At 31.0% G+C, this 14190-nt stretch overlaps 2 protein-coding genes across 2 annotated transcripts; one reads left to right on the top strand and one right to left on the bottom strand.

Moving 5' to 3' along the window:
- The first annotated feature begins 9086 nt into the window (after positions 1–9086).
- On the top strand, positions 9087–10388 carry LOC135960805 (uncharacterized). The gene has a single exon (XM_065512197.1). It carries the CDS (start codon positions 9192–9194, stop codon positions 9903–9905), a length of 714 nt encoding a protein of 237 aa, XP_065368269.1. The 5' UTR covers positions 9087–9191; the 3' UTR covers positions 9906–10388.
- Positions 10389–11969: 1581 nt separating this feature from the next.
- LOC135959590 (uncharacterized) lies at positions 11970–13290 on the bottom strand. The gene has a single exon (XM_065510551.1). The coding sequence runs from the start codon at positions 13193–13195 to the stop codon at positions 12446–12448; it is 750 nt and encodes a 249-aa protein (XP_065366623.1). The 5' UTR covers positions 13196–13290; the 3' UTR covers positions 11970–12445.
- Positions 13291–14190: the final 900 nt, after the last annotated feature.

Here is a 14190-nt window from a genome sequence, read left to right as displayed (position 1 = left end):
AAATTGTCAAAGATTGGCTACTCTACCATGCCCCAAGACAATTGTACACACCACCTCAAAGCCCGGACTTAAATGTTATTGAGCACGTGTGGGAAATTCTACAACGGAAGATCCGAAAACATCTTATTGCTTGTGCACCAATGTTAAAGGAGAACCTTCCAGAAGAATGGCAAAATATAACGTCCGCAGAACTGTAAAATTTAGCTGCTTCGATGCCCAGACGTTTGTAGATGCACGTGGTGGCCCAACGAAATATTGAATTTAATGAAAATTTGTATTCGCTGAAAAATGTTAAGTTAGTGTACAGATCGTATGTAGACTTTTGTCAACATATTTTTTTAATTTTTTGTGAATAACAGTTTAAATTAATTACTTTTACTTATTATGGTTTAGAAGTCCGCGAGTTTCGAAAATAATGGTCGTATGTAGGTTTTTGTCGGTCACTGTAAAATTTTTATATATTCCTAAAGAATTTTTTTTTAATAAAAAAAAGAGTTAAGTCACCTTTTCTTCCAAAAAATAGCAAAAATCTATTTTTTTTTTAATTCTTAAATTGAAAATCGTTTCTTTTTGAATGCGTAATTGATATTACTCTGAAATCTTTTACGTATTATTGGTAATTTAGTTGTCTAACTAACAAAAAAGTCCATTCGGTCCAAAATTACGGCCTATATTTTTAAGAAAGGTATGGCAAAATTTTTAAATTTCAATTTTCAAATGCCTATAACTTGGAAATTTTAAGATTCAAGAGCGCTTTCCAAAAATGTAAAAATCTTTGAAATCGGATGAGAAACAAACCATTGCGCCGCCGCTGGAGCATTTATAGGGTCCATTTTAATAACTTAAATTCGAATACTCCTTGTCTACGCCCATGTCAAATTTCATCCTGATCGGATAATCCGTTTAGAAATGCCAGATTTATTTCCAAAAAATATCTATTCTGCCCCACTGTGAGTTCATTATTTCAGAAATAATGAAGTCCTATGTCGGGAGGACATTTGTATGCTGGCTAGGTGAAATGATGGACCGATTTTAATGAAATTCAATAGGATGTGTTCATGGGCCGAAAGTGACTCATATAACAAATTTTATCAAAATAAAAATTGCGACCTGTACTATGTGCAGAGGATTACATGGACAACCAGCCATCTAGATGGAAGAACATTTTAAAATCGGCTCAGAAAGTGCTAAAAACATCAGCATATAATGAAGACGGTGGATATGGTCCTTTTTGGCTGCATCTTACCTTTTCTTGGAGTAGTGACGTTTCATCTTGGTCTGGGCAATGCTGAATCAGTCACTCAATAGATTAATAGATATGTATATTAAACTAAACTGATTTCTAGCGGTTTTTTGAAATGTTGAATAAAATTTGCAACAGTGTTTAAATGAATTGCTCATTATTTATTTATTTACTAAACAGCTTACGATGATCCATTATCCAAGAATCTGATTTAATTGTAAATAAGATTTTATATCATCAACAGTTTTAATTATTGTCTTTCAAAATGAACGAAATGAGTATCCTGTGTAGTTCGTGTTCGCAATACTTAAACGATTCTAAGGACGTTTACTGTATAACAAAATGTGGCCACGCTTATCATGGAGATTGCCTGCGAATAATTCTGTATAAAAGAACATGCTCTACTTGCCACATACTCTATGATGCGCGCCAATGTCACAAATTAAATTTATTTTCGAAATCAAACACACAAATTGAAAATGACAGGTATGAGTACGATTGGATGTACTGTGATCATAAAACCAATTTTGAGCAACAAGAATTGTCCAAATATTTCTTTAAACTGGGTACCGATTTCAAAAACGATGACATTTATGCGGCTCGTGTTTTTTTGAATAAAAACATGTTACCAGCTTATTATATAGCAGCCAAAAAATGTGCCATTACAACATTTGGAGGACATGCCTACGAGCTGAACGAAGATATCGACCTGCTTGATATTACATTAGACAGTCCAGCTTTATATAAATGGGTTAAGTATGAAAATGACGAGGTTCCAGAAAATGCTTTTGATATAGCTGAGTTCCCATGCGAACTAATGTATAGTGATGCTGATATAAAAGCATCAAACAAATCGGAGGAGAAGTTATATTTTGCTCGAGGTAGTTATAAAGGTAAAATACTTTATGGAAAATTATGCTCAAGGGAAAACGGTGAAGGGAATCACATTTATCTTGCTTTTGGAAGCGAAGAGATAAAAATTGATATGGATGACAACGAAACCTGTGAAGTGCTAGTACGAGATTCATTTATGTAAAATACTTGGCACTGAGATGTTTTAATTAAGTATATATGTACATATATTTTATTTTATATGTGTATTTTAATTATTTTTTATCATTCCGTTTGTAATTTATTCAATATGCCCATTTATCGGTTTAAATCAACTTTCCAAGGCCCCAGAAAGGATGATGAATAAATCGAGTATTTACCAAAACAAAATTTATTACTTTTATCTTTGAAGTATTGTATTTTATGGAGAAGGGTACTAATAACTATCAGTGAGTCAAGTAGCTAATGATATCATAAATCGTAACGGCAAACGTTTTTATACCCTACAACACCATAGTTGATAACGTCCACCTTAAAGTATACCGATCGACTCAGAAAAAATAATAGAAACGAGTGCTTTTATTTCAAATTTTGTAAGTATATTAATCTTCAATGGAAAACCACTCATTTTGGACTTTTTCCCACAATTCGAACTTATTTTTCGGACTGAAAACCTCCAGCTTCCTCATTAGCACTCCCCAAAGGTGTTATATTGGCTGCGAAGGTCATTCTATAAGAGGTACTTTGTTGACGGAAAAACAGTCCTTTGCCAATTTTTAGGAGTTTTTCGGATCATTGTCCTGCTGAAACTCCCATCTCAAGGGCATGTCTTCCTCAGCAAATGGAAGCATTATGCTTTGCAATATATTTATGTAGTCCGGGCGCATATTTGGTTCTTTATCCAATATATTGGACCTACACCAGAAGAAGTGAACCACCCCCATATCATGATAGATCCACCACCGAGTTTTACGGTTTTCTTCGGCTGTGGTCAGACGAAACAAAGATAAATTTGTTCGAATCCGATGCAAAACATTATGTTATTAGCCCAGACAATAAGGCATATGATCCAAAATCACCAAGATCTATTGAAGGCACCAAGCGATTAGAGAAAGATATATCTAAATTTGAAATTTACATAAAAAATAGGTCTACTTTGGAAGGCTCTGGAAAAAAAAAAAATTTTGTTTACCTAAATACCCTAGGTGCCCCACTTTGTGGCATTTTGGTTCGCCCCCCCAAATTCAAAACTTAAACTTATCAACACCTCCTCTATAGCCATGGGAAATTCTATTAAAATCGGACTATTCGTTTAGAAGTTACAGATTTATTTCCACTTTTTTTTCAGTTCCCCCACTTGCGGCTTTCAGTTATTTTCAGTCTAATTATTCTTGATTAACTTTGATTTTCGATTAAGGATCATTGATTCTCTATTATTTGGATTGTTGTCAATTGTTTTAATTTTTTGGAGTTTTTGATCGCATGATCTTGGTAACCATCATGACATCAGAATTTCTTGAGGTAATTGTTTGTTCTGGTAATCGTTGCTGCAATGTGGGATATGGCAGATGGAGCCTTTTTTCTGAAACCACATGTCGTCCAGATCCATGCCGTCCAGTTGAGGACACAAGAACCTCGTTATTAGGTTCCTGTAACGAATGCAGTTCACAGTCAATGCAATTCGGCCTCATCTTCAAAAAAGTAAGTCCGAATCACGCCGCTTGACCACCAGACAGTTGCTCGGTGTGAGTTCATTTATTTCTCATGGATTGAAACACCCTTTTTAAGGTTTAATTGTACGTATATATATTTTGCTGATTGTGCCAACAGTTACAAATACCATATTTACAGTTGTCTGAATCGAATTGTGAGAGTTGTGTTTTTTCTCGGATAATCTCGGCAGTTAGGGTCGCTTTCTCGGGGATACCAGGTACTCAGGTAATGAAGTATAGAGGATCGGTTTAATACTAATCGAAACTAACTAAATAATACAATTTACTTAAAAATAGTGCTTAATTAATGTGCACAGGCTGACAGACCCGCAGTGCCGAAACTAACAACCGAAATTCGCCCTAAATTTATTACGAATCAATACTTTCTATCAAAGGCCCATTTTAAATTTATAATTGACATTTCATGAAATTTTTCGTTACATTTGCAAATGGTGTAGTACTAAATTTAGTTCATTAGTATGGTTTCAACCTCAAGAAATCTTATTGACCACAATACTTTTAAACAATAATTTTATTAGATTTATCTGGTGAGTAATATTTCTAAGGAATAAGTATAAATATCAATATTGTGATTTCAGCATATTTTCTACTGGATTTGGCAAATTGACAAAATCTCTACTGAAAAGAAATTCACAACATTTGTATAATTTTTTTTCCAAAGTTGTTTTTTTAATTTCTTGGAAAAAAAATTGTAAAAAGAAATATGAGTGATCACAGATCGATCTCCTTTTCTTAATTAAACGCTTAATGACCAAGTTATTAGCGAATTTAGATATTTTGAGGTTTTATATAAAAACTCGATTTTTTTCAGAAATTTAAGTGATCACGGATCGAAATATTTTTCTTGATTAAACGCTTATTGGCCAAGTTATTAGCGAATTTAGATATTTTGAGGTTTTATATAAAAAATCGGTTTTTGTTCAGAAATATGAGTGATCACAGATCGAGCTCCATTTCTTGATTAAACGCTTATTGGCCAAGCTATTAGCGAATTTAGATATTTTGAGGTTTTATATAAAAACTCGATTTTTGTTCAGAAATATGAGTAATCACAGATCGAGCTCCTTTTCTTGATTACACGCTTATTAGCCAAGTTATTAGCAAATTTAGATATTTTGAGGTTTTATATAAAAAAAGCGATTTTTGGCCAGAGATATGAGTGATCACAGATCGTGCTCCTTTTCTTCATTAAACCCTTATTGGCCAATTATTAATGATTTAAGATATTGTGAGTTTTTATATAAGTAATCGAATTTTGGTCTGAAATATGAGTGATCACAGATCGAGCTCTTTTCTTGATTAAACGCTTATTGGCCATGTTATTAGCGAATTTAGATATTTTGATTTTTATATAAAAAAACGATTTTTGTTCAGAAATATGAGTGATCACAGATCGAGCTCCTTTTCTCGATTAAACGCTTATTGGCCAAGTTATTAGCTAATTTGGATATTTTGAGGTTTTATACAAAAAATCGATTTTTGTTCAGAAATATGAGTGATCACAGATCGAGCTTCTTTTCTTGATTAAACGCTTATTGTCCGTTTCGTGACATTACAGTTACCGATCAAACTTTCAGTTGGAGATTGTGAGGCGGCAATCCCGATAATTCCAGAGAGTTTAAAAACTCGATTGGATAGTTGACGGCATCATCTTGGGAAGTATCGGAATCCAGCGATTTGCACGTCATCAATTCGACAGCAATTTAAATTTGAATCTTAAAATTCAATTCGTCGACATCAATGTTTTTCGCAGCCAATATAGCACGTTTGCTCAACCAATCGTGATTATTGTAATTTTGTGCAATGTTCGGTGAACTTTGCAAACGCAAATAGAAACTCTAATCGTTTCTTGGATGGACCTAATGCGTCATTGGATTATAAAATAGGTAAACCTGGAACTGAATTTCCTTGTTTTCGCCGTTGAAATTTCTTTGACGATTGATTCCAAGTAGCGTTCGGGCAAATTTATCATTCCGTCACATTTCAAAAAATCTGGTCAATGTTGTAGATGGCGGTCGATCAACTCATTGTAATACATTCTCCTCAGTAAAGTACACTCTTTGACCATTTTCCAGATGTGCGGCTAAATGAACAACACTTGGATATCTTTCATAAAAAATGCGCGAAATGGCTTCGTTACTGCTAACATAGCGGCCCATATGAAATTGTCACATATTTACAGATGCATTTGATAAGTGGGCGTATTATTGGGCGTAAAAAACGTTTGTGGACTATTGCGAACATTTAAAAAAATAGACAAATCGGTTCAGGCGTTCTGTGATTTTCGATACATATATCGAAAAAAAGTGGGCGTGGTAAATTTTTCTTACGAATTTTACTACGAACATTTAAACAAAAAATTAGAAAAATAGGTGCAGCCGTCTTCCGATTTTAGATAAATCGAAAAAAGTGGTCAATTTTTCATTCCGTAAAAACGTAAGATGGACTATAACCAACATTTAAAAAAAGAAATCCTAAATCCGGCCGTTCTTAACTGATTCAATTACCAACGAACGACATTTGACATTTGATTTTTATTTATATAGATTTGTTTTATGGTACGAAATTTAAAATAATAGTCAACTTTATGGACTAATCCCAGTTTTTAATTTGTTTATTTTCTAGGATTAAATATTTATGTATTTTTCAATAGATATTTCTATATAGATATAATTGAAAAATATTAAGATACAGTATTGTCGTCTGAAAATAAATTAAGGGCCTCATTTTATAAAACGCAACGCCAAACGCTATACAAACTTTGAATGTATTCTTCATACATAAGCTTCGTTTTATAAAATGAGGCCACAAATGTATGTCCTAATTCTTAAAATAACTTAACAAATCTATCGATAACTGGTTATTTTCACTTCCCGGTTTTCGAAATTCCCATCATTTTACCATGTCATCGCTATCTTGGCACACGACTACAAACGAAAAATAATCAGCTGTCTCTTCTTCAGTGTTGCCAGAACTTTCTTAGGAAAAAAGTCTAAATGCTAAATCCAGAACAGAACAGGATATAAAAAAAGTTATTTTATCAGTTATTTTTTAAAAATAAAAATTCATCTAAACCAGTTATTTTTCAACGTAAAAATAAAAGTTGCATAAAAGTCTTAAAAATATAGTTTTAATTTGCCGTCATTTAAAGAGTTTTATTTTACCCGTCAGAAAATAAAACTCATTTATGCAAATTGACACCTAAAGCTTGCGCTGATCAATTTGTAAAGCATCTTGCATTGGTATTGAATAAATCGTCATTAAAATAAAAACAAGTGAGATTTTAACCCTTTCAGACATTAAATAGAATTAGTTGAGATAAAAAACTGAAAATTTCAGTGTAGGCTAATTTGAGGCTGCTAATTAAGAATATGAAGTCAAATTACAGGTAAATCGTCACACGTGCCTGCCAGATGAAGTCAAATATATTGGGCGAATTTTCTTAAATGACGTGTATCTCATAAATAAAATTTAAAAAATTAATGTAATTAATTGCAATTAATACACAAATATCTAAACTAATACTCAATTAATACTTACACGCTTTTTTTAGAGCTTAAAATAATGTAATTATCATTTTAAAAAAGCACCGAATATTACTATGTCTAACACATTCTTATAGAACGCTGACGTACTTATGAAAATAATTTAATTTAACCAAAACTAATGAAAAATTAAATGTTTAAATCACATATATATACAATCTAGTAAACACTCTTTTGATAACGCTATTAACTGTAAAAATCTATCCAATTGCGTCAACGCTACATGACTTTAAAAGGAAAAATCCAAATGTCCAATATATTGGACAAAATGTCTGAAAGGGTTAATTTGTTATTGTTTGATTTCAATTATTAAATAGTTGTTGTTTTTTTCTTAAACAGATAAATTACTACACACAACTTGACTTGAAAAAACTCTCTCACTGATTGTAGATGTAGAAGAAAGTAAGGCATGATAAAGAATATCAAATTTCTCAGTCCTCCATCATACGCCTGGAGTCCTTTTTGGATTTTTTTAATATGTACTTCAATAGTTTCTATAAGTTGTGATAAAAGACCCGTCAGTTTCGTCTATTAGCATGTCGTCCTCCGACTCATTATGACAAAGTTCATTATAGAACAAAACAAGTAAGAGAGCTATATTCGGTTGTGCCGAATCTTATATACCCTTCTCCAAATTATACTTGAAAATACAAATTTTAAATATTTTTAGGTAAACAAAATTTATTATTTTTTTCCGAAGCTGTTTTTTTTAATTTTTTGGAAAAAAAATTATTTTTATTATTTTAATTTTTTTTTGAAATTTTTATTTTCTTTTTTTGAAATTTTTAATTTTTTTTTTTGTTTTTGAAAATTTTTTTTCCGATTGTAGGTCCAACTTACTATGGTCTTATATACGTCGTTGCAAAGGTCTTTGAAATATCTGTCATTAGATATTTATATTGTCTATATTAATGACTTAGTAATCCAGATATAAGTCAAAAATCGAGGTTGTCCTGCTTTTTTCCTCAGCCATCTATGGACCGATTTTGCTGATTTTAAATAGGAAACTTCTCGAAAGCATGTCGGACAAAATTATTGAAGATTTAGATCCCGAAGATATCTGGGGTCTTCAGAAAATTGATTTCAACAGACAGACAGACGGACATGGCTTAATCGACTCCGCTATCTATAAGGATCCAGAATTATAGAGACGGAAAATTATATTGTATATACCCTTCTCACCAAGTTGAAGGGTACAAAAAGATCATTTCCCAATTCCTTAAAGTAGGTTTACACATAAAAAATTGAATCATCCTCTAACAGGTATAAATATCTATAATCTGTTTCGTTTTAGAGTCATCTCCAAAGTTGGACGATGTCATATTTTAATAAAAGTTCATCGAATAGGTATAATATCATATTAAACAATTAGTAATTTTGACAATAAACTAAACATTTAAAGCTAAGAATCATTCAATAAGAAATTAAAATTAAAATCGGACCTCTATCCGATAATACTTAGAAAAACGTTGATAATTTTTCCTGCTGTTCCTTGAATCTGAGTTATTTGTTTGAAATTTCATTATTTTCTGTCACTGTAAATTTCAAAATTTGTGTAATATAATTATTAACATTTTCGGACCCGTTGCATTATTCTGTGGAAAATGCTAAAAAAGCATTTAGCAGTATTTTTCTACAAGAAAATGCATTTTAAATGCCGTTATGGCAACACTGCTATCCTGACATCAAACAAATTTAATTTCACAACCAAGTAATAATTATTAATACGCCTTGTTCACAACATTAAATATTTAGTTAAAACAAAACAATACTAAAGAAATTAATTCAGTAATTATAGAATTTTTTTTAATTAAATTAAAACAACAGTTCATATTGGAAATGTCATCATTAAATATTTTGTGTGCTATTTGTAGCGAATATTTTCAAAATACCGATATTATATACAGCACCCGGTGTGGTCATGTATTCCATAAATGTTGTTTATTTCAATGGTTAAAATGTTCACGTACATGTCCACAGTGCCGCAAGCAATGTATGCAGCACAATTGCCATCAGTTGTTTATTAATTTTATTGAAACATCACCGGATAATAATGAACCGGAAATGGAACTTCCGAAAATATTTGAATGGATTTATATACACCATGACATAGATCTCGCTGATGACCTGTCATTTGCTTTTAAGTTTGGTCAGGACGAGGAGGGTAATGATATTTATGCTGCTCGGGGTCATTTTGACGGTGACCTAATACCAGCCTATTATGTACCACGCAAGAGAGCTGTTATTGCACCTTGGGGTTTTGAGTCGCACTGCCTTACCGATGACATAGAGTTACTGGATATTTCAAATGATGATGCGGAATACAAATGGGTTGCGTGCTCAAATGGTGATATTCCCGAAAATGCCTTTGCCACCGGTCGCACAGTCATGGGTGATGTTCTGTATACGGCCCGGGCGTATCATGAAGGTATACTTTTGTATGGCAAACTACATCAGCGTTATAATTTAGCCTATATGCCTTATAAAGACAAAGAAGTTTGTAATGGACATTACGAAATATTGGTACGGATACCCAAAAAAGCTACAACATGATCATAATATTATAAGATTTTTAATATTATAAATACTATATACATTAGGCTGGGTCGATTTGTATGGACGATCAAAAAGTAAAAAATCGTATAACAGAAACGCAATGAGGACGATAGGATTTCATTTTCGACCTATGGTTTCTTGAAGAAACTTTCTAAGAATTTTCCGTAGATTGCATTTCTTCTATACGATTTTGTACTTTTTGATCAGGTCGACCCAGCCTAATATTTATGTTTTTTACATAAATTAAGTTTAAAACATATATAATGAATATTAAAAAAAAAATTTAAATTCGAACATACAGTGGGGAGCACAAATACGTATATGTTGGTACTTTGTGCACTTCTTATGGAATAAAAATGAAACTAATAAAGCAAATCCAAAAATTTTTTCTATCAATTATTTTATGTTTAATATATAACAAAATGTATTACAATTCAAAACAAAAAGCATCGAGTTCTAAGTAAAAACCAGACAAAATTAAATTAACTCGCATGTACTAAATTTTACACCCCACAAAAACTTTAGGGAAGAATTGCATTTTTTTATATTTTTTCAAAATTCGTTATTAAGTAAATAAGTTTTTACACGCATTGGCATATTTTCTACAAATTTTTACTGTTTATAAAAAACCGACTTTTTAAAAAACCGGTTTGTCGGTTAACTGAAAATTGGTCTTTTTTAGTAAACAGGTTTTTCGGTTAACCGACATCGAAAAAACCGGTTAACCGACATATATGTGAAGAAAACATAAAATGTCCTATATATTTTAGTAGTCAGGAATGGTTAATATTAAATAACTATAAATATTTAAACTCATAGTTATACTGTCGTTTAAAATTATGTTTGTATGAAAACTGTCAGTATAACTATTAGTTAACACATAACCAGACATCGTGTTACTGGGGTTAAGTCCATTTTATTTTGTAAAAATTTCAAAATTATTATCTCAGTCAAATGGAATTGAGTAGAAATATGTTACTTGTATTAATTATTGGTTTATTCATTAAATTTCAACCAAATATGTAAATCACAATTTTTTTAATAAAATACATTAAAAATTTAAAAAAATTTTAAAAATTTATTATCACCTCGACTTTCTGATATGGAACAGAAAATGTTCCAAGTGCCAAAAAAGGACATACATATAAGATGCAAACGCACTTCTTTTTAACTGTAATTATTTGTCATTATAAATCTTACCAAATAATTAATAAAACTCCATTATTAGATTTCAAAAATATGTATTTCAAATCATGGATTTTAGACCGTTTATTTCTGAAAAGAACAAAACACACTAATGAAGTCAAATTTATTGAAAGAAGGTATGTACATCAAATTCAATTTAACGTTTGGTAAAATCATCCCTAAGTTTATAATGAATCATTAGTAAGATTAACTTCTAGAATTATGCGGAATTTTAATTTTTAATAGTTTCATTCATTATGTGTAATTTATTCTGAAAAAGTTTTATCTAAAAAGGTTTATATTGTAAATCGGCAGTTTAGGTTTCAAATCAGACCAAATGTTTGATATAATGAACACAATGAATATAAAAAATGCACCAAAACATGAGATTTATTAATTTTAGTCCCAAATTTTAAAAATCGGTTAACCGAGTGATATAAACCGGATAAACCGGATAAACCGGTTAACCGAAAATCAACATTTTAAATTAACCGGTTCGCCAAAAACCGAGATTTCGAAGAAATCATTCATTTACTTTATTTTATATGATATACCAATAATCAATCATATAATTACGTTTGCCGATGTTACGACTATCCTAAACATTCATGAAAATCACCAAGAATAATGTCGATACTTACGGATCATATACTTCAGCTGGAAACTTGTTAAAATATGGAAAATAAAGGTCAATAAATAAAAATCCAATAAACGCAAAGTTATGAAAAAAAATATATTATGGATCGATTTTGCTTATATTTTGTTATCACATGAATCGCAAATAATTTGTTTATGAATTGCATGAATCGTATAAAGCATGTATACTCTCATAAAAGTTAACATAAGTCATAAATTTGCCAATTTATAGAACAAAAATTATTTATTTCTATTACGAATTGGAAAAATCAAGATTTAATTTTTATTTAAAGCTATTTATTTTATTAATAAAATATACATATATGTAAGTAAATTTCCCCCACTTTAAAATAAAATAACATTTATATAATTTATATAAAAAATTAAACAATTAATATCGCTTATTTGTTATATTTCCGTCGTAGTAACTAAAATATCCACTTTCGAGAAACTTTGTGTACTTTAAAAGTACAAGTTTTTAAATTTTTATTTCATTTCATAATAGTTATCAAAAGGATATAAAATATAACTAAAACAATTTTAATAGTTTATATATAATCAGTTAAAAATACCAAGTTTTGAGTTACGACGTTCTTGTCACAAATGAGCGATAGTTATAAACATAGAGAATATACTAGTTTAAGTTCATCAACATATAATTTATTTATCTTTTGTTATTTTTAATAAACATTAGAAACCCAATTGATTTGTAATGTTTAATTTTTGTCTTTAGGTATTCTAACCAGTATGTCATAATGTCTATTATTAACTTCCTTTGTTTTATATGGAATATAGGCACAGCCATGTGAAGGATGCAATTTTCCAAAACGCATCCTCTCATTATGTATAGTACGGGCAGTGTATAATGTTTCTCCAGTTTCACAATAACCGGATGCTAAAGCATTTGGTGGTACCTCGCCGTTAGAGGCAGGCTCCCATTTGTAATCAGCATTATCGTTATTAATGTGTAGTAATTCTATACCTTCGGTCAGAAAATGAGATTCACAGTTCCAAGCGGTATAAACACCCTTTAACTTGGGCACATAATACGCCGGCAAGAGATCATCCTCCAAATAGACACGAGCAGCAAACAATGGATCACCTTCCTTGTCTAAACCCATAATAAATCCAAATTGTGCCAGTTCTTCGGCCGTGACACTCTCGTCTACATACAGCCACTCAAAACTTTTAATGGGTTCCGCATCAACTCCATCAGTTTCAGTGGGTTCATTGAAATTCAAAAACAAACGATGTACGTTTTGTTTATGTACACTGGCACGACACTGTGGGCATGTATTGGAACGTGTCAGCCAACGGAACAAGCATTGGCGATGGAAAACATGACCACACTTTGAAGTGCTAAAGATAACGTCTGTATTTTTGAAAAATTCACTACAAATTGCACACAACACATTTAAAGATGACGTTATATTATTATCGACATTTTCTACTTTATTTTCCTCCATTATTTTTGTTTAGAATAATTATGAAATTTTTATAAACGAAAAAAACTTTTCTTTGTTATAGGTATGCAGAATACAATATGAATAAAATTGCATCCATCTAATTTCACAACAACATAGTAAACAACAACTGAAATGATGATTAATACAAAACAAAGTGCCCCATAGGAAATGCGGAAATAATTCGTCAGTGGCCCATAAACACGTACTGCTGCCGCTTAGGGGCGATGGTAAATTTAATGTCATACTGGCATTGCAGTGTATTGGAAAATCATCATATGTATACTAATTTTCTGTTATTTCCTAATTCCATTTTGGAAATCAAAATAAATTGTATCTCTTAACCATTCCGTTAACGAATTCATTATGAATTAATTCATAGACTTAAGACCTTTGAATTTCAGATGTATTGAATTTATTCCTTTAAGAATTCATTATTTACTGAATCATTCAAATCCATTACAAAATAGCTTTAAAAATGTATTGAATGATTCTAATTAGATTCGCCTTGGAATGAACTAAATAAGATGTTGGGAATGGATTAATAGAATGAATGGCTGACATGTTTTAATTCCGAATTAAGCTCTAATTTAATTCGAAGTTCTGCCTGGAATATCGTTATCGAAATACCTATAGATATATATTATATAGTATACTATTACCGTTACCGATAAAATATAATTGCACCTAAACTACCATTTTATGAAAAACCAAAATAATTCAGGAAATACCTTTAACTCTGAAATATCGTTATCAATATAAGTAAAAATATCGTTAAAATTATTACCACGCTCCGGAACAACCTGATTCTCAGACGTCCAAAGATTGTCAACCAAGCGACAGCTGTATCTATCGAGTTTTTTCTTCAGCAAATAACTATCGACAACAGTGGAACTTTTTACCTAATTAATCCAAATTAACGTTACATTTTAACCATTTGATAAAAACTAATGTCATTTACAAATCATTTTGTTTACCTCACTTTAATGTTTTTCTAA

This window comes from Calliphora vicina, chromosome 5, assembly GCF_958450345.1.
Source record: "Calliphora vicina chromosome 5, idCalVici1.1, whole genome shotgun sequence".
NCBI classification, from domain to species: domain Eukaryota; kingdom Metazoa; phylum Arthropoda; class Insecta; order Diptera; family Calliphoridae; genus Calliphora; species Calliphora vicina.
This window is presented reverse-complemented; position numbering and strand designations above follow the sequence as displayed.